Source organism: Carassius gibelio, chromosome A2 (genome assembly GCF_023724105.1).
Source record: "Carassius gibelio isolate Cgi1373 ecotype wild population from Czech Republic chromosome A2, carGib1.2-hapl.c, whole genome shotgun sequence".
Lineage (NCBI taxonomy): Eukaryota > Metazoa > Chordata > Actinopteri > Cypriniformes > Cyprinidae > Carassius > Carassius gibelio.
Window position 1 is genome coordinate 22,917,310 of NC_068372.1, and position 21,414 is coordinate 22,938,723.

The following is a 21,414-nucleotide window of genomic DNA, read 5'->3' on the forward strand; positions in this document are numbered from 1 at the left end:
AAGTAGAACGACTAATCGCACTCAAGTTTAAATACAATTCAATTCATAGCTTTCAGTCACGTGACTGACCCTGGAAGCACCACACAGCTGTCACATATTTTTCTCATACTAAATAATGGTGGTCAAATGATTTAACCATATGCAGGACAAAAGTGTCAATGGCTGAAGGCAGTAAATCAAGTGTTGTAAAAGAAGAAGCCACAAAGCATGCAGCTTTCAGGAAGAGCTGCACAAAGAGCTTCACCAAGATAAACAAGCATTAATGTTTGTTAACTGGAAGATAACTGTGACAAATAGTTAAACCTGACTTACCTTCAGCACTGTAAAAGTCAAGAAGCGTTAACCCTGCTGCATACTGAATTTCTAGGACTTTTATTTACTAGCAATAGTCAACCTTAGAATGTAAACTATTGTAAATTGGTGATTTAATGAATGTATGGGTCAACTAAATCCACAACAAAGCGAAGTTGAAACTAACGTATTAAAACAATAAAGACGATGACATCTGTTGATACCACATCCAAGTATGAAATATGAAAGACAGAATGAACTTGCTCTTCTACTCGGCATGTATTCCAGGAAGCCAATAAAAAGGTCCTTGAGAAGTCATTTAAATAAATACCAACAATTGATTGAAATGAATTCAACCGACATCAGTTTCCACTGTTGACTGCTATTCATATTTATAATCACAGAGACAGCTGGAGTCAGTTATTGAAACGGGGATAAACGCATAATTTTTGCATCATTGCAGGCATAGGACCAACTCTACTTTGTACAATACAGCCATCATCTGTCTAACATTGTTTCAGTAACTAAACCTAAACCCCAAATCCTACCCATACCCTCCCATCTCCCAAACATACACACAAAAATGATTTACACCCAACAAAACTCAATGTTCTTCACCAGACCGAGGCACCACAATGGCTCAGCTCAGTGCATGACTATGGATCCTCCAGCGCACTGTTAACAGTTCAGCCTGAGGATGTGAACAAAAAGCTCCTTTCTCAGCCAATAAAGGACGAGAGGGGCTTACTGTGGGTATGTGAGACGTGAAATTGATACATTTAATCCACCTGGAATTAAGATTTTTCTCAATGTGCCGAATGAGATGTAAAAAAAAAAAAAAAAAAAAAAAAAAAAAAAAAAAAAAGGCGGCGCCTATATCTTTCCTACACAAAACAGTCAAGTACAAATTCAACCCAAAAAAAAAAATCTATTACTCCATATTTTAAGCAATAACATCAATAATAATTATAAAAATAATGAAGGCAGAATATAATAAAATAAAAGACTGTCATGATCTCGGTCTACTACATCTAACATGAGATTTGGTCAATCCTCGGAGCTTGAGGAAGAGTCTGAATTCTTAGGTGCCATGATGACATCATCCAAAATGGCCTCTCTGTCGGAGCTATCATAGCCACCTTGGGACAAACTGTCGCCTCCATCCATATCAAGAGCACTTGGCTCGATCTTCACATCGTAGGCTGGAGTAAGGAAGTGGTGAGATGATGTGAGGTGACTGCCGTCCTCCAGGTCCTCGTCGTCCATCATGTATGCACCATCGGAAACTAACGTCTCGTCTTCGCCACCTCCCAGGAGAGGGTCTTCAGTCTGGATGGAAGGGGTGGAGAGGTAATGTCGGTTCTTTTTGGGGACTGAAGCATGGGGACTCAACAGTCTGTGGAATAAACTCTCAGGCAAGAAGCCCTGAGGTTAAAGAGAAGGATCAGACCAAATTCCACAAAAATAACCACTGACTGAACTAAAATACACTACACAATCATGATTCCAATCATCAATGACCTGACTTCTGCTGGAAAAGTACTCTTTTATTGTCATGTTGACAAACTATTTTCCTGTTTGACACTGTATAGCTGCTTTGACACAAATCAGTTTTGTATAAAGCACCATAAAAAAAGGTGACTTGCCTACAAGGGTAGATGGGGTTAATTACCATAAACATGGAGCTAATACAGGAGACACTAACCGAGTTGCGAACAGTCTCAGACCATTCTGGTGCTACAACGTGGTCAGGATTCTCCTCCAGGTGCTCTCTCAGGTCCTGTAGTAAAGGCCCGTATATTCCACCAAACTGAGAAAAAAAAATAAAAAATGAATAAGACTCAGTATAACACCAACTGCATTCAACTTCAAATATAATCAAGAACAATAACTGTCCCATATAAAACACATTGTAGATAGTTTAGCATAAAATAATTATTTTAGCAAATCAGCAAATCATTACTTCAGTGTCACATGGGCCTCAGAAATCATTCTAATATGGTGATTTGGTGTTAAAGAATTTCTTATTACTAATTTTGAAAATAGTTGTGCTGGTTACTTTTTGTAGTCTAAACGGGAAAAGGTGTTAATAAAGGCTAGACTTCTGCGTCGAATCAAAAAAACAAAACAAAATTCTGTGATCGCACCGCATTTCCTCATAAACATTTCTGCTTGTGACATGACAAATTCTCCCTCATGTTGTCTTGTTACACACCATCTTCTGTTCTGTTGTTGTCTTCTGTTTTCTCATTTTAAATAAAGGATCTGTTCTTCGATATTTAACAACTCAAGCTGCAAAAGAAGTCACTTTTTATTAGCCGCCATCACTGCTGCAGCTTGTTCTTCAGCTTTTGCCTTGATACTGTGGGTTACACCATCAGCATACCCTGTGGACACTAGATTCTAGTGGTCTGCGTGTGTAATTGCACGATGATGAAGACAATGATGCAGAAGCATAAATGAAAACAGTCTTGTCTATGGCATAGAGGCTAAAGCGTAGGTCTGACACAGAAGTATAAATCAGCCTTTATGGCAGAACTGCCAAATGTCTTCTCTCACCTTCTTTCCTGTCCTGATGTCTATAACCTTCACTCTCTCACTCCCGGTAAGTGCTGCTCCTTTCTCTACCCTCTTCCTCCTCCTCTTCCTTTTGGTCTGGTTCACCAGTAACTGCAACAGAGAGGGACATTTTTAGCTGTGTCGGTCCAACAAGAACTCTTAGAAGACTGTTCAACCTGAGTTTCACACTTACTTCTAACATGTCTCCCTCCACTTCATAATCTGGGTTTTCCTTGAGCCAGTTAGGAAGGTCCCTTCTACGGGGAGCATGGAGAACCCCTTCAGCATCTACCAGCTAAATGTCAGAACACAAACACATTATGCAGCTGGAAATACCTCTAATACATCAGTGTAAACTTCTGAAAATTTCTGTACCTCGTGGTCCTTTTTCTTTTTGCGTGCACTCCCTTCACCATTTGGCATGAGAGCCTGCTTCGAAAATGTCAACTTCAGCCCCTCCTCCTAAAGCATATGAAACAAATGCAAAAATGAAACCAAGCAGAAGCATAAAAGACAGTTTAAGTTCATAAATGTCTGAACACCACCTCACCTTTAGGAGTTTTACTGTAAACTCTGATTCTTGGCCTTCATGAGTATCTGCAGACAGGGCACTGTTGCTTTTGCGTGCCACTCGGGGGTAACCAAGGCCATCTCCGAGGTCGTGCTCTTCAGATGTAGCATTGAGCTGTATGTCAGAGACGTAGCGGCGACCTGAAGGCCAGTGCCCCGTTAGAACCAGCGAACAAAGGTTTTCTATTCGGTTTATCAACACACGGTCTTTGGGCCAATCAACTCTCAGAGGGTCAGTGAGGGACTCGAGTGCGGCGCCTTCTTGAGATGGTGTGAATGAGAGGATGCTGTTTTCTTCATCACCATCACACATCTTAAGAGTTGCTGCTAAGAGATCAGAATCATTATAGTAACAATCACATTCAAATCAACCCAAATTAACCATTACTGGTGGCCAAAGAACAAAAGTAAAAACTTTATGCCCAGTGAAGATCAGAATGATTAAGAAAATGAAAATAGACCCTTTTTATTTTTATGTTCTATGGATATGGATTATAAATCGTGTCTCCTTACATCGCTCTCTCTCAGCATCACTGTCTCCGCTATCATCAGAGCTGCCAGAATGACGGGAGGAGGAAGACGAGCCTGAGTCTGAATCGGAATCCGAATCTGTTTGTCCTTCACCTCTCTCTCTTTCTCCTTTTCTCTCACTCGGACCATTGTTTTTGCTCTTCCAGCCCCATGCCGCTTGAACTCCAACTTTCCCCTCAGAATGAGAGAGAAGCATGGCTGGAGAGTCTGACGGACAGAGGGCCTCCACCCCCAGCAGCCGAGACTCATCATCCAGGCTCTCCTCCTTGATAGTGGTGGGATCCTGGGACTGATTTAACGTTTGAATCTGCAAAGCTGCTTGGGCTTGCTGGTTCTGGAGGTAGTCGAGGCGGCTCTGACTGAATGAGTACTGCGGGTCAGAGAAGATTGAGAGTTCTGTGCGGATGATGCCATGTCTAGCGGCGGCTAAGAGCAGCTCGTGGTCGTGCTGTGGGATGCTCCACCAGCTGGGCAGGCCAGAGGAAGGTGGTGCCAGGCTGAGGCGTTCCTCCAACGAGGGGTGGGGAAGAACTTGCTCACGTAGCCGGCACAGCAAGGTGACCCTGTAGAGTGTGCGCGTGGCTCGTTCCTCTGTGATGGGGGCCAGAGACTGGGACAAATCTTGAGATTCTAAGAGCGGAAGCAGGGATTATAGTAGACAATGTGTTATTAAAAAAAAAACATTTTTTATAGGTTTATTTCAGTTTTAGCAATTTTAGTACTCACAACTAAGTTGCCAAGGCAAAATGTTTTATTTAATGAGGCAGCTTTAAATATTAATGTTTTCATCTAATATTCATTTCAACTACTGAAAACTTGTAAAAAAACATTGACTTCAAGTAAAAGTACATAACAAAATTTTAAAGCATAACGCACCTTCTCCATGTGCTGGCCGAACGTGACACACTTTCCGACACATGGACATGAAGCACTTAAAGTAACGTGTCAAGCTCTCATCGGTTTTCTTATCAAGTCGAGCAAAAGAACGGAAGCGATTCCAGTCCAAATGATGCTTGTCCCCTTCTGACGCATTAGCCTCTTTCTTTATTCTTTCGACCCCAAAAGTTGATACCACCCTGTAAAAATCACACTCTTCCCTACGAGTCCACCTGAAACAGAGAAGCTTATGAGAATGCTGGACAGCGAGACTGAAGATGCGGCTTCAGGAACAGGTTTCTTGAGGAACACACCTTTGTTGTCGTTCTTGTCGGGCTATCTCTTTGAGCTTTGTGGCTTGTTCACAGCGTCTACGTCTACGGTCGCCCTTCTCTGCTGCCTCCATCTTAAGCTGCTCTCGTCTGTAACTGCGTTGGTAGGCTGTGATAAGACGGCGAAGTCTGGCTGTGAGCGACGAGCTTGTTGGCCAGTAACACAAATCTGACGATCCCGAAGATGGCCCCTCAACCTGCACAGGGGCAGAGCGATCTTCCACACAGATCTCACCGTCTGCATTCACCGAATCACCCTGAGGAGCACATTATCCAATTCTTTTGTAAATTTCAATTCCTGATAACACCACAGCAAAAAAATAAAACAATTTGGTGTGATTCTAAAGGCATTTACCTCTTCATATAACTCCTTGGTGTGTCTTGTCGCGGGTTTGAATTCTGGATCTTCTGAGTACTTGTCATAGTCCCCTCTAAAACACAATAAGAACACACAAGTTCACAAGGAAATTCAGCAATACTCATTCAGAAGCTTAACTATACCAGTCAATCATACAAGCAGCAAAATGATAATGCAGGAGTCAAGAGATCAAGTCTGCATTTCCCCTAAGCATTGTAATCCTAAATAGATTGTAGAACCATTGTCATCAATGGTGTCAACGGTCAATGTAGCTCACAATGCTTTTGAGAAACATTGCACAAGTCTGTCTGATACTGACCCCTCCCCAAGCTCTCGGTCTGCTGCTTGCTGCTCCGCATTAATGTCCTGCTCATTTGGACGGCCACATCGCTCAACAAAACATAAGCAGGGGTCAGCACGCATGGTGGTGTACATCTCATATCCTGAAACAGCAAGATGCAGATTGTAAAACACACTGATCTGCAAGACTATATATTTTAGCTTGTGGGCACTTCAGAATGTAAACTCTCCTAAGACTTAAGGACTTAAGTTCTTCTTAAATAACTGAACACCATTGGACATGACGTTAATAAAGACTGCACATACCATGCTTATAGACACCAATAAGCAAGCATCGGTCAGCTTCTGCGTCCCACCAGCCAGATGGAACGTCCTGCTGCTCCATTTCAGGCAACCAGATATCAATATCCCTGCAAGGAAACACACTAGCCTCAGTGAAGGAATTTAAAGGAGTTTTCTAAATCTAAATTGTGAAACCTGATCAATGCACCACAGAAACACTAATATTTAAGCTTAAACAACATAGAAAGATCAAAGAATTAAGGATTTAGTGTTAACTGTTGATATTATGCATTTAGCAAACGCTTCAATCCAAAGCGATGCAAACTTTTGCATTTAGATGAACATTTATGAATTTAACAGATGGTTTTTTTTTCAAAGTGATGATGATTTTATCTAAAGCAGTGACATTAGATGATGGCTCTACCTTGCATCAGCTCCTCTCAAAACAGAATCAGCATGTTCTCCAATGACTTCCTGTTTCAGGTAATACAGCATACGTACTCTCAGCAACACTCTAAAAAAAGGGGACAGTGAAATTAAGACACTTAAGCAAATATTTTGCAGAGTATAATAAAATAGTGTTCCTGATAGGTCTAACATACTTGTTGCACTGGTGTTTTAGGTGTTTTCGGTAGCTGTCATCAAGCAGAAGACTGTCAGGATTATATTTTCGGATCCACTCAACTTTCTGCACATCAAAAGAGCTCTGAGCCTTCACTCGTTTCCCCTTCCTGCCACGGGGGACAGGGATGGACAGGCCTAAAAGAGAGCAGAGTGCCATAATGAGCATTTATAAAAGCTTTAAACTTACTTAGCATGAAGCTAATGCTCCATTTCACAAGCTACATAGGAAGTCATTCATATCCAATGGAGAGTAGTATGTGAGTTAAGGATGTAATGATTCGATTGTCTCACAATTTTTTTTAACAAAATGAGATTGAAGACATACAGAAAATGAAAATGTGTAATTTTATTAGGCTATTGCTGCACATTTCTTTGTGAAATTCAAATAAAACTAAATTGCAGTTTCAAAAAACAAGTTACACAAATAAAAGAAATCTCTTAATATGAACAAACTAAGGATTAGTCTGTCCTCTTTCAGAGGCAACTACTGGATTTTATTCATGATCCAAATGAAGATGCATCATACATACAGCATGAGTAGTTTTAATCTAAATTAGACTATAATTTAGAAATTTGAAGCAGAATGCTCTAACTTTAGCTTTGTGGAACTGTACTATAAGACATAAAACATCTGAGCGAAACAGCAGACAAGCTGAATGAGATGCAGATTCACTCTCTGACAGCAGGTGGTGCTTATGAACAGTAATGATAGTGTTTCCTGGGTTACCGCTGTAAACAAAGCAGAGCTGTGCTTATGAACTATTTTAATATGCATTGTTCCAAGTATGCAGTCTGTTTAATATGCAAGCCCCTTTAAAGGGGCTGTATGTAGGATTGACACAGAAGTTGAACTAGGTATTGCAATCCAAATTCAAAATATTGGAGTTGTTTTTTCTTTCACCCGCCCCTCCTTCTCAGACTTGACAACACTAACAGGAACGAGCACACTTGACGATGAATGAAATGAAATACACTGGCAATACATCAACTGGCAACCCAGGGTGCTGAAATACAATTGGGTAAACGGGCGGCGAGCGGGTTTCACGAACCAAAACAAAGACCGACATTCCGGAACAGAACGTACATTTTCAAAGGAGAATAACTGACTAAAGCAATGCTTTTTTAAATATCTGCAAACATATTATGGTATAAGTTGAACTGGGTATTGCAATCATGGCATGCAAGTGCAGCTCCTATCTCTTTGAACAATTAAAACAGCCATATTGAGCGTTTCATTTTCCCCATTCAAAACTATATGAGTGACATGTCTTGAATACTCTATAGTCTTTAATTGCTCGGAGGCAAGATGAAAAGAAAATAGCATGTAATTTTTCTATTACAGAAAGATTTTTCCTCAGAGATACATTCATATAAACTCCTACTGCAATTGTATCGCGATTTGTTTTGCATGTGAACCGATTTGAATACATTTTAAACTGGCTTGCGATTAAACATTACATCCCTAATGGGGAAATGCATGAAGTTCCACTCAAATGCGTATGCTGAATTTTCAAATGCAATGTGTCATGCTTTACTTTAATGTGTCATGAACTTCCAGATCAGATGAGAAGAATTTTAAATCAAAACTATGAGCACAAGGTGAAAATTACCAATACTGAAACAATCTTTAAATAAAATGTTTGTAATGTGGCCAGTAATGAACAATTATGTCCAAACTAATGGTTTGATACTGTAATTATTACAGTTAGTTATGTCAATTAACCCACTAAGAGTCTTGTTTTGTGCAGATATATTCATATATTGTTTACTCCAACCAATTTGAAAGTTAGAAATGCAACAATCATACAGGAAAGTCAGAGATAGCGAAAAGGTGGCTGGAAAATTATGACCAAAAAAACTGAAGACCTGATGGAAAACCACCTGAGGGTCCTTGCTGGTAGAATCAAAGAGTATTAATTAAAAAAAGATTATAATAAGAAGTCATACCAGAGTGATTAAGCAGAGCCTGTGGTTCTCGTCCATTCTCTGGAGGGGTGATTAGCTCCCAGATGAAGCTCTTGATGTTCTCATCTCCACGGTAATGTATCAGACAGAAAACCAGGATGACGCGGCAGATGGTTTCCACGTCACGTTCACTGAGACGCCTCTTACAGCGAGCATGAGACAGTATATCCCGCCAGCGGCCCCATCTGTATAGACAAAATCATGCTGAAATTTAAAATGTATGAAATTATAATTCCACAGAAAGTTTCATACTCGTGGAATGAACAGGTGAATTAAAACCAACACAGCTAAACATGGTCAGGAAGAAAGTCACATACCCATAAACAAGTAGGTGTTTTTCCACTCTGAAGCAGTCTGTGCGCCCATAACCACCACCAGAATGCCGGTCTGAGCGCCGAGAGGCCCGAGATTGTCGGGAATTATGGGCTGTGTAGTCATCATCGCTGTCCAAGTCAGACAGATCACCACCCTCTCCACGCAGGGTGGAATACTGACGTGTCTGTTTCCTTATTCTTGGTGTGTCAATCACAAGAGTATTCTGCAAAGAGTTGGCATGAAAAAAAGGATTAAGGAATAAAAGGATAGACTAACAGAAAAATAAAAGATCTAGTAACAATTTTCCAAATGCTACACTGTACCTTCCTGTTGAAAGAGTCCATGTCTATCTCAGCTTTCGTGGCCCACTTCTGCCAAAACTCAGGATCATCCAGAGCAATATCTGTGCGGTTCTCAGACGCCACAAAACTGGCCTTGGAGAAGGTGGATCCTTTACCTTCACTCTCTATAGTGATAGTAGTTGCTCTTCTCTGAAGTATCTGATCGATGTCCTCCTCACAGAAACGGCTGCCCTCATCATTCTCGTCCATAATGGCTGCGTAAGCACCTTTACGAAGCAAATCCTCGATCTCCTTCTTTGAGAACTGCTGGATCTGAGGAAAATTTATAGTATTCCAGTGAGTGATGATCGATCACAAAGTGACTTCTGTGTTGAACTTGAACAATTTAAAGTAATTCACCGAACCATTCAGGTTTTGAACGAATATAAACTATCCTTTAATAGAACAATATCAAATCATGATTTCTTTCTTTCTTACCCCGTTAACACTGCTGTCTTTATTTCCACTCATGCTTTGCAGAACAGCTCGATCAAGTCCCAGTTTAAGACTCGCTTTGTCCAGCATCTCCCTTTCATAGGAGTTTCTGGTGATGAGACGATACACCTTCACCGCTTTAGATTGACCAATACGATGACAACGTGCCTGAGCCTGTGTGGAAGAGAAGACAAATGAGGAGACTGAACATGTAACAGAAAACATTGTCTAATCACTAAAATAAACTTATAATGTGAGATCCTCACTTGAAGATCATTCTGTGGGTTCCAGTCCGAGTCGAAAATAACACAGGTGTCAGCAGCAGTCAGATTAATGCCCAAACCTCCAGCCCGGGTACAAAGCAGGAAGACAAACCGATCTGAATCAGGTTTACTAAAGCGATCAATGGCCGCTTGTCGCAGATTTCCTCTGACCCGGCCGTCAATGCGCTCATACAGGTATCTAATCAGAGAGAACATCTCATTTTAGATCCATCTAACAAACCAGATGGCAGAATTACAATTCTTTGGCTGCAGTTGCCTTATAAATCACACATTTCCATTTCACAGTTTCCATTTCTAAAGCTGTACCTCTTATGTATGAGGTAGTCTTCAAGGATGTCGAGGCACCGCACCATCTGTGAGAAGATGAGCACCTTGTGCCCGCCAGCCTTAAGGCGAGGAAGCAGCTTATCCAGCAAAACCAGTTTCCCTGCAGAGCGCACCAGAGCCTGGAGATGAAAGTCTGGAGCCATAGGATCATACACCTCCCTCAGCTCAGCCACTATCTTCTCCTCGGCACCTGCACAGACAGACAAAGAGTGGAAAGTGTACAACAAAAAGATGAGCAATATAAAAATAAATCAGGATGGGAAACCAATAAGCAGCATTTTAGCATTTGTTGGTGTGTGTGTGCGAGTGCAATACAAGAACAAGACCAACGCAGTCACAAGTTTGAAGTAAATCCTATGCTCAGCAACATGTAAACAGAGACTGCAAGCCTATAATTACATAAGAGCCACTAAAAGGGAACAGCTATAAATTTGGTACCTGTAATGAGGTACGGGTGGTTGCAGCACTTTCGAAGTTCCATCATTGTGTTGAGGAGATTGGGTACATTGCTGTTTTGCGTGGCTCCCATGCTAAGGAAGCTGAAGTTACGTTCTAGAATAGCACGGTAATACTTCTTCTGTACATCAGTCAACTCCACCTGGGGACCACAGAAAATGATGCACTCAGAATATTCAAAAGCAAAGAGAGTTAACCATTTGGAATAGTCCTGATGCTATAAAGTTCATACCTCAATAATGGTCTCTTGCTTTGGGGCAAGGTTTTTTTCTACATCTTCTTTCAATCTACGCAGCATCATGGGCTTTAGAATTGACTGCAGTTTCTGGACCTGATAATCAAAGACAGAGACTGTGTTGGAAACTGCTTGATGCTGTTAACAGATGATGTATCTGCCAAAATTGTATTTTTTCTACCTGCTCCTCTGTTTTAAGATCGCCAAACTCTCGCAAAAACTCGATCTCTGAGGGGAACTGGGCCGGTTCCAGAAAGTGCAGCAGACTGAACAGCTCCTCTACTGTGTTTTGAAGTGGAGTGCCGGTCAACAACACTTTATGCTCCTGAAAAGGGAGAAAAGAAAGAACTGTCAAATTAACGAATTACAATTAATTATTTTGGAACTAACACATTAATACATTCAGTTTCTTTTAAAGAAGGCCAAAAATAAAAAGATGAATCACTTACATGGTCAAGCATCTTGAGGCTGTCAAGGAGTTTGCAGTTTCTGTTCTTCAAACGGTGAGCTTCATCTATAACTACACAGCGCCAAGAAATCTCCCTGAGCTCTGGGCAATCGGATAGAATCATCTCAAAAGTTGTGATGAGCGCATCAAACTTATAGGCCCCTGGTATTAAGTGTCCCTAAAGAAGACAAAAAAGAGGGCAAGGGAGAGAGTAAGCCAGAATGGGGCTATCATAATATACTAGTACAACTTTAACAACTTTAAAACTACTTTAGTATTTTTTTAATGTTTTAAATTAGCTTTTTATTTTGTAAACTGACAGAAACACACAATGCAAGCATCTAAACCAACCTTGTCATCTTTGCAGTACATTTCATATTGCTGGATCATCTGTCTACTGGCCAGACTGCCGTGGTAAACAATAGCATTCATATCTGTCCAGGTGCAAAACTCTCTCTCCCAGTTTGTGATGGTGGATAGAGGGGCGATGATGAGGAACGGCCCCTGGACCCCTGCAGCAAACATCTCTGACAGCAGGGCTATAGACTGAATGGTTTTTCCCAGACCCATTTCATCTGCCAGGATGCAGTTTTGCCTGTGTAGGAAGTCATGAGTACAGGAGAGAGGGTGTAAGTAATGGATAAAGACGAGCAACAATTTTATTCAGAAAAAAACAGCAACATTAACAATAAACAAAACATACAAAGTGGTAACCTACTGTATTGTTAATTCAATCTCAGTACTTAACTATTATAACTATTATTGACCCCATGAAATTGTTTGAATGCAATATGTGACAACCCTAGATTGTACCATGGACAAAATCAGTTAAAATCAACCTCAAATTTGTAACATTCTTCAGCACCTTTTCACCTACGCCAACAGTCCTGCCCGAATCAGACAGCAATAAAGTAATGTGCCTGCATTAGTTATTTGAGTAAGGCCATAAAAATTCTAACAAAGATCCCAGGGTGACGGTTCTGATTAGGACACCCACGATTACCATCAGGAGGCTGCTGATCAGTCCAAATAGAAGGCTCTAGAAGGATTTACTTAGTTTCTTTTATCTCCAAGCTACTGCTTTAGCACTGGACAAGTGGCAGGTGGTATTTATAATGGGGGGGGGGGGCATCTTATGCTAGAGCACATTTCATGCACCCCTGAGCAGGGAATAAATCTTCAATATTTTTGGTTCAGTTTCCAGTAAGAGAAGTTGTCATGTGAGAGTTCATAAGCCTAAAGATACCTCAAAGCTAAAACATGGACATGGAAAAATAAAAAAATTCTTTAAAGATTCTCGAATGTGGAAAATTCTTTAAAAAGTAAATAACATATTAAGCCAGTTTTTAATAGTTTTTAGCCAGCTGAAAACCCCAGGCGCTCATCTGAAAACTCCCAGCTGTGAGCCCCTGTGAGCACTTCTGTAGCACACTGGTTTTCTTTCAGTTGAGACGCTTTGGTTGTTATGATACTGAATATCAGTAATGTGTAGTAAATAATGTAGCAGACACATTGTAAATGAAATACTGCAAGCATTATTTCTCATATCAATATTCACAGCAGTCCAGGTATCCCATCTAATACAGACATGAATACACGTAGACAAGCAATAATAAAGTCAATCATTATAATAGTATGTGTATGGCAGTCCCAGTCATAGTTATTAATATTCTGAATTGTTGTTTGTCCAGCTCGCGCTGCGCTCTGAAGAGATAATCACCGTTGTACTACAAGGAAGTGCTTTACTCAACCAAATGCATCTTTTATCAGGTAAATAATATATCCATGACATATATACACCGGCTGAAATGTTTTGGAATTACCTGTACCCTACCAGATCTGCCCGTGTCAGTTTGAGTCTTGGTAAATTTTTAAATCCCTGCCGCCGAGATGCTCCTCTGTCGGTCACGGATTATGGAAAGTGAAACATAAATCTATAGTGGTGGTTGGATTAATTCACGTACTTTGAAAAGAAAGGAGCTTCAAATAAATATTTTAGATTCTTTTTCAGCTTTATCATAATAGGCTGTATATTCACTTTGGGAGAAAACTGGTAGATCTGTGTGAAATTAGAGCTCTCCCATATAGTCAAAGTGGCATAATCATAACACCCCACGAATATTCGACTGTTAGATTGGTAGTTGAATCAGGCTCCTCGAATCAAAGCATTGGATCATCAACACCCTTAGTGGACATTAGGCCTTAGTTTATTAGCAGGGTATTTACCTGTTGTACCAGTTGAAAAGCAGCCAGTTGACTCCCTCCAGTTGGTACTCTCGGAGCTGGTTCCCATTCTTATACTCTCTGGACTCATCTATCTTCTTCCAGGCACTTGCAGCAGGTCGAGGCTGATGGAAGAGCAAGTCTTGTTAATAATTAACCACTGTAAAAATGCTCTGGTGACCAGGCACTGAGAGAAGAGAGGAAGCAGCAGATAGAATGGTATGTAGTGGATGAGCATGCCAATATCTCACAGTTCTCTTGAGTCGGGCCGGGCGGCTTTCAATCTTCCTGAATTCTTCTACTTTTGCTCCATCAACATCCTCCTTCAGCTCCCAAGTAGCATCTTCATAGGGCAGAGAGCACCACTTCACTAGGTAGTACACAACCGGCTGTGAGAGGGAAAACAACACTCAGAACCAGTGTTTTGGAACAGTGCAGTTTGAATTAAATGTGATTAGATAAGACTAGGTAACAAGAAATGTTAAAATCACTGGATATTCACAGACCAGTGCAGTCTGATACATTTACAAGTTACTCTTTTTAACAAATCATTCAAATAGACTCACAAATGCACGAAATAGGAGTTTGAGTATCAGTCATTTGACATTTGAAAATGTTGTCTGTGGTTGATGAATTCTTACCTCCCCATTGTCTTTATCGACACTATGTGACTCATCCAAAATACGATCGACTTCCACATAGTCTTGATTGAAAGGTTCCTCATCCTAAAGCACAGGGAAGCATTCCAGATATGTTTGTAAATACTGAAGAACACAATTAGATGAGATTTTCTAAAGCCATATGTCTTATTCTACCAAACAAAACATTTTACATTTGCCTAATTTCAAATGTATAGGGTCTTACCTCCTGAAATATGTTCCTCATCTGTGCCTGTTTTGTCTTGAATCTCTTCAGCTTCTGATGGATCCTCTTGTCTCTTTGAAGCTGCTCAAGACTGGCCCATTCACAGTGCATGTACGAACTAGAAACACATCATAAATTAACATTTTCAAGAAAATAAGAATTGCATTCCACAAAATAATTGCTTTATCGATTGTTTAGAATTAGACAGATTTAAAGGGTTAGTTCGCCCAAAAATGAAAATCATGAAAAAATTACCCCCTTAAGTCATCCAAGGTGTATATAACTTTTCTTCTTTCAGACCAATCCAATCAGAGTTATATAAAAAAAACTATTTTTGATCATCCAAGCTGTTTAATGGCAGTCAGTGGGTGTTGCAGAGCATCAGTCCAAAAGAAGTGAAATAAAGCGCATCCATTTTATAATAAAACGTATCTCACACTGCTCCGGGGGGTGAACAAAGTCCTTGGAACTTTGCAACAGCTTGGAAGATCAAAGACAATTTTTTATATAACTCTGATTGGATTCGTCTGAAAGAAGAAAAGTAATATACACCTAGGATGACTTAAGGATGAGTAATTCATGGGCTAATTTTCATTTTGGGGTTGAACTAACTCTTTAAAGATTTGATAAAAAATAAAAAATAAAAATAAAAAACCTAAAACTAAATCTGGTCTATTTTCACAACAAAGGCTTGAGAAAACAGGTGATGACTTACTAGTTTTTATATTTGACAAAAAATTCCTCCACATTAGTATACTGCCCTGGACACACCTGGATCAGGACAAGAAAATGCCACAGAGATTTAGTCAGAGCAAATGAGCTCAAGATTTCACAAGTTATTGGTAGTGATTAACAGATGCTTGCCTCCTTTGTGGTCACCCGCATCAATAATATTTTATCCACAATAGCAGCATCCTCCTCACTTGGGTTCTCCTGAAACAAATCAGAAACATTCCAATACATATCAATTTTTTATTATTATTGGTGGCATAGGGTCAACTGTAAACAGCTAAAAATGACTGACAAAAGCAGTAATGAGGAGGAGAAAAATGGTAGTAAGAAACACAAACGTCTACGCACCACAAAAAACTGCATGCTTTGAAGACCATCACCATCCAGTTCCTGTCTGAGTTCTGCTCCCATGGACTGGAGATACCCAGCACCAGACACAGGAGCTGTGGTAACATCAACATCCACGTCCATTTCATCTTCATCATCTGTAATTTTAATGTCCAAATCTTCAGTGTACTTCTTCCTCTTCACTTGACGGTTTGAACGTCGCTTCTGTTGAAAGAACAGGATCACAGGAGAGTCGATGAATCAGATTTATGGCATTGTTCTGAAGCCTTATATTCAAAATTCTGTCACAATGCAACCAATGCCTGCCAACACGTACAACACTTTAATGGCTTAATATAGATGCTATGAATCACTCACTGAGTGACTGATTTTATTTTAGTAAGAAGTACTAAAGCATGTAATACCTGTGACATTTCCTCCTCCAGTGTGCGGGGTGAAACAGGTGGGCTAAGATCTATATCTGAATGATCAGAGGATCCATTTCTTTTCCTTTTCTTACCACCCACTAGAGTAATGGTGCTAGGGAGAGGAAATAAAGTGTAAGAATAAAAAAAAGGCAGAGGCACAAATGCGCAAATGAGCCAAACTCTTCTAGGGAGAAAAAGAAACCATAACTTACTTGAGCTTAGTCTTGGATTTACTTTTACTGCCTCCGCCTCCAGAAACCACTCCTGGAGTCTTCGCCTTGGATTTCTTGTCTCCTCCCGCCACCACTTTCCCTACTCCTGCACTTGGGCTTTTCTTCTTGCTCCCTCCACCACCACCACCTACTCCTTTCTTTTTTGCTCCTCCAGCCCCTGCGACATCATCTAGATCTGCAGAGGTCTGTCCGGCTGGCAGTTCATCCTGGTTAAGCACACGGGGGATGTTCCTTTCACCCCTGGCTTTGGCCCGTGCGATGGCCTCAGCAACAATGCGATTTGCTTTCTCCTGTTTGCCCAGGGTCTCCACTCTTCGCACGGGCTCCTGGACCTTTGCCAAACGCACACCGGAAGACGCAGCTGTAGTTGTGGTGCTGGACGCAGAGCCGGCAGCCAAGGTATTGATAACTTTAACCACAGAAACGGCCCCACCAGCACTGGAAGCGGTGTGTGACTGCAGAAAATATTTATTTTATAAATATTTAAAACTTATTTTTACAAATATTGGAACCAAATGACATTTGATTCACTTTAAAGAGTGACATACAGCTTATAACTACCTGTAAGTCTTACTACCTGTAAAAAAACCAGTCGAGTTTATTGGCTGGTTGTTCATATGGCAAACTGCTTATGTGTAGATTAAGTGTATATATATATGTTGTCTTGCAAAATTAAGGCATTGTTTAAATTCAGTTATTGGAACTCTCTCATTCATTTGGCAAGGAAAATGATTTTCTTTTACCAAATATTTTGCCCTTTTGGGTACTAAAAGAATAATTAATGGAACATTTTATGAATCAGAATTATTGTAAGGAATTAAACTAGACAAAAAGTGTAAACATATATAAAATCTTTAAATAGCAATACTTCATTTTCTTCATATTCCAAGTGGTACAGAAAAAACAGAATGCAGTGTTACCTAATTAATCAATATACATTAAAGAACATCACAGAACCATAAAACAGATGCAAGAATTGTCCTACCTGTGGCTGCAGCAATAGTTTAAGAGGCACTGCTAGTCTTTGTCCTCCTTGGCCTTGAGAAATCTGCACCACCTGAGGGCTGCCACTAGCATTAGCTCCCCCAGAAACCAACTGAAACTGTTGCACACAGAGAAAAAGCGTCCGGTCACCAAAAAGTTACAAGAAAAAGAATATCTTACAACACATATGACCTGTCCTTTCACTCACTTTGGCTCCCTGTTGGTTAGGCTGCTGTTGAACTTGCAGCTGAATGGTGAGTACTTTCGGCTGTGCACCCGTTTGACCCATCTTGCCTTGGGTGAGAGCTGCCAGCTGGCCTCCCTGCAGGACCAACTTCCCCGGCAGAGAGCTCAACACCAGCCTGTGCTGCTGACCCTGCTGACCCACCCCAGCAGCTGCAGTTCCCCCAACTGTCATTGTCCCAGCCTGGCCTCCACCTTGCGAGGGTTGCTGTAGCACCAGAGTGATCCTCTTTGGTTCCCCCTGAATAGAGGTAAAAGGGGCTATTAAGATTCTAACAGCAAAAATAACTACAAATTAGTAAAAACAGCATGCTAAACTTATTTTATCATCACTAATATACCATTAATTTGTATTGATATTTTGAATGAATTTTTATTTTTAGCTTTTCTTTTATTCAAGAGTAGTAATATTGCTGTGTTTATCAAAAAACAAAAAGTCCATATAATTAATATAATATTGTTATTTTATCAAGTTAATATAGATGTAAATGCTGCATAGCAATCTAGCTGAAATACATTTATTTAAAATGTATAATATGTATTATTCATATAATAATTTACACAATTGGTAATAATATAAATTAGATTTTTTTATTTATATTAATTATTATAATTATTATTTAGGTTTAGGATTATTGTATTGCAAGCAACCAAACCCTGTTTTCTGGTTTTAGTTTTAATTGACAATAAAAAACCTGGCAGAGACTGACCTGCTGTGAAACTGCTGAAAGTGTGACACCTTGAGGTCGGCCGGCCGCTGCTGACGCTCCAGGGGATGTAGTAGCTGGCGCTTGGTCCTGTGTTTGTAATGCCACCTGTGTCTGAGGCTGCACCTGGACCTGTGCCTGTACCTGTCCTGGCTGTGACGGAGACTGGAGCTGCGTCTGCGCAGGTATCTGCACCTGGACTGGCTGAGTGTGAACCTGCGATTGAGTCTGGGGCACAGAGGTCAGTAACACCTGCTTCATTGGGCCATTTGGAGTCTGAACTAGCCTTTGGACTCCTGTGCCCATTTTAACCTGTCCCTGCCCAGGAGATGTCGCATTTAATACCATCCCTGGCCTAAGCGGGGTCCCTGTCAGAACTCTAGCAAGGGTGACTTTCCCTGGAGAGCCTGTGGCTCCTGTGACACCCTGTAGCACTTGAGTCTGACCCTGAGGGCCTTTGAAAATGACAATTTTTGGGGCAGACTGCCCTGTCGCCTGTTGCGTAACAGCGATTTGCTGAGTCTGCAGCTGCTGGGTAGTGACTTGAGCCCCTGATACAGGTACTCCAAGAGAAGAGCTCAGCAGGACCGTTGCCGCCCCACTGCTATTACTGGCCACCGAGAGAGAGGGCTGAATAGAAATTGATGCCGGGGCAACAGAAACCTCATGGGACATCTGGGTGGGCTGCTGTGTTTGAAGGGTCTGCAGAGGGATGGAGGCAGGAGCTGCAACAGGTGTTGAGATTAGAGCTGGATCTGTGACATCACTGAGCACAGAGACTCCAGGATCTGGTGAAGGGTCCGTAGGTGGGTCCACTTGGCCCAGTGCCAACTTCAGCGCCTCCTCGACTGGGTCGGAGGAGAACGCATCCTCCGGTAGGGAATCCAAATTGAACAGTGGTGTGTCATCAAAGAGGTCCATAATGTGGTCTGACATCTTGTCAAAGAGTTTGTGAAAAAAAGAAAAGAATGTGTGATATCCAGTGTCGGTAGAAAAACATCCAACAAGTCCGAAGAGATTTTGCAATTATGCTGTTGAAGGAGAAGAAAAAAAAAAGAGAGTGAGAAAAACTATAACCACCTACATCAATTCTTTTTTCCCATATGTTAATGAAGTTATAACATAATTAAGAAGAGTTACTGGATTCCATGTATACAGTAAAAATGTATCAAGTATTTGGCCTTAAATAAATATATATATTTAAAAAATCTTTTTTTTAAATCAATGGACATTGTTTAGGATAAAGGATAAAGTTTCTCAAAATTTAAGTGAAATGGGAAAAAATAAATAAATATAAATAAATATATATATTATTTTAAATACAACATACACACATGGATAATATAAATGAAATCATAATTATACACACTCATTAGATAGTTTTCTGTATATATCTATATGTCAACATATCAATGCTGTTATGCAAAACATATAAGTAATATACTGAGAACAAAATCTACAAGCACCTTCAAAAATTTAAAGATACCTACAAATCACTATCAAATTCACATCTATCAGAGATAATATGTAATCTCCAGTTTGACAGGTAAACTTACCTGAACTTAATTATAAGGGAGTGAGGAACAGGAAAAGAGAGAGTTCACCTATTCACCCTTCTTCACCCTCTCTCTTCCTCTCCTACTCTCTGGAGTTACTTTTTGCTTGCGTTTGACTTTTTGTCTGGTTGAAGTGAGCTCTAGAAGATCCATCAAAAAATGTGTGTAACGATGCCCTGGAAAAGACAAAATAATAATAATTTACATGAATTACACCATTGATACTATACAGTTGCTGCATCTTACTAAACGGCAGTGCCATCACTTCACATGGCATCATGTCTGACTGACGCTTATGTCACTTAGCGAGTATCCTAACATTGCTTTTGAAAGTCAAAGAGTGCAAATTTGTATTACCTCTAATGGCATATACTTTTTCATTCCATCAGAATATGTTATTCAGTTATGTTTACTGAAATCAACATTGCCTTCCCATCAATGTGGAACAACAGTCCTAAACTAGACACTCGACAAACCCCATCAATGTTTACAATGGCGATTCCTATTGCTATAAATGCTAAATATGTGCTCGATCATTTAGTTTTTCTCTGACGACCGATTTAAGCTGTATCAAAAATTGTCCATCATTCATAATACATCTCACAGTTCGGACTCTCTTTCAATCTCTCTCATCAACAAACCGGACCAAACCAAAGGCAACGTGCTACAAAAACCATAGCCCGACTACGAACAGACATGGACAAGGCCGCAAAGCTGTTTCGACTTAGCCAGGGCGTATTTTATACTAAAATATGCCCTAATAACGCTGCCATCCAACGCCCCAACTTTCCCCGCAATAATTTCGGGGTGCTAAATTTACCTTTGCATCGACACACATGGCTTTCTCCGTCTCACAACACTGTACGATTACAGGAAACGGCCAGCGTAGAGCAGGAACTAACTTCTTGCCAGCGCTAGGTCGAGCGCGCAGCCCCCGATCTCATGTGCTGTCCGCTGATTGGTCCATCATCAGAGGGACTGTCAAAAGGAACACATTCCATTGGTGGAATAAGTTGTCTATCATTCCGGTTTGCGGAATTACAGGGCGGGAGACATTTAATGGGTATCGGTCGTACGGATAGTTTGGTTGTGGCTGCACTAAATGCGGCCTACTTGTTATCAGCGCGATTCAAGATGCTCGTTTGTTAGAATTTAAACGGCAATGGATTAATTTCTTTATTATGACTATTTAAGGAAAAATGCAATATTATAATTGTATATTAAGGAAATAATTTCCATAGCTTTACGCAATTTTTGCAAATGTATCCAAATTTTCAAATAAAGATTATGATGCTAAATTAAACATATACTCGCATTTTATAGTAGCCTATAATATATTATTTATTTGTTATATACGGGTACAAAGGTATTCATGATTCGGAACTGTTCCTGTTTTATAAGAGAAGTTTTGCTATGTAAAACACATTGAAAATAAAATTATAATTTAAATACCAACACAAAAAATGTGTGTATGATGTTAAAACACATATTTAACATTATTGTTTATTTTGGGGTATAGTAATTTATTAATTTAGCATGATTAAAACACAAATAACAGGCTTTGTGGATGTTAAAAACGTTCAATAAT

The 21,414-nt window shown here is 40.3% G+C and overlaps 1 protein-coding gene across 2 annotated transcripts; it reads right to left on the minus strand.

Moving 5' to 3' along the window:
* Positions 1–353: 353 nt before the first annotated feature.
* LOC127933277 (chromodomain-helicase-DNA-binding protein 8) lies at positions 354–20,803 on the minus strand. Of its 2 annotated transcripts, none has more exons than XM_052530130.1 (39): positions 20,647–20,803; positions 19,827–20,002; positions 18,274–19,301; positions 17,529–17,804; positions 17,322–17,438; positions 16,316–16,791; positions 16,101–16,215; positions 15,697–15,900; positions 15,481–15,549; positions 15,332–15,387; positions 14,617–14,734; positions 14,394–14,477; positions 14,004–14,141; positions 13,756–13,877; positions 11,881–12,124; positions 11,531–11,707; positions 11,263–11,406; positions 11,079–11,177; positions 10,829–10,988; positions 10,370–10,580; positions 10,046–10,241; positions 9,783–9,953; positions 9,327–9,617; positions 9,006–9,226; positions 8,671–8,873; positions 6,702–6,858; positions 6,524–6,613; positions 6,124–6,227; positions 5,837–5,960; positions 5,515–5,590; positions 5,142–5,416; positions 4,828–5,060; positions 3,934–4,581; positions 3,401–3,747; positions 3,226–3,312; positions 3,044–3,145; positions 2,851–2,961; positions 1,997–2,101; positions 354–1,716 (listed from the first exon to the last, which is right to left on the minus strand). In XM_052530130.1, the coding sequence occupies exons 3-39, from the start codon at positions 19,204–19,206 to the stop codon at positions 1,339–1,341; spliced, it is 7,662 nt and encodes a 2,553-aa protein (XP_052386090.1). In that variant the 5' UTR covers positions 19,207–19,301; positions 19,827–20,002; positions 20,647–20,803; the 3' UTR covers positions 354–1,338. The 2 variants fall into 2 exon arrangements, with proteins under 2 accessions (XP_052386090.1, XP_052386098.1); XM_052530138.1 differs by having other exon boundaries at positions 3,401–3,744; positions 20,647–20,799.
* Between the last annotated feature and the right edge of the window lie 611 nt (positions 20,804–21,414).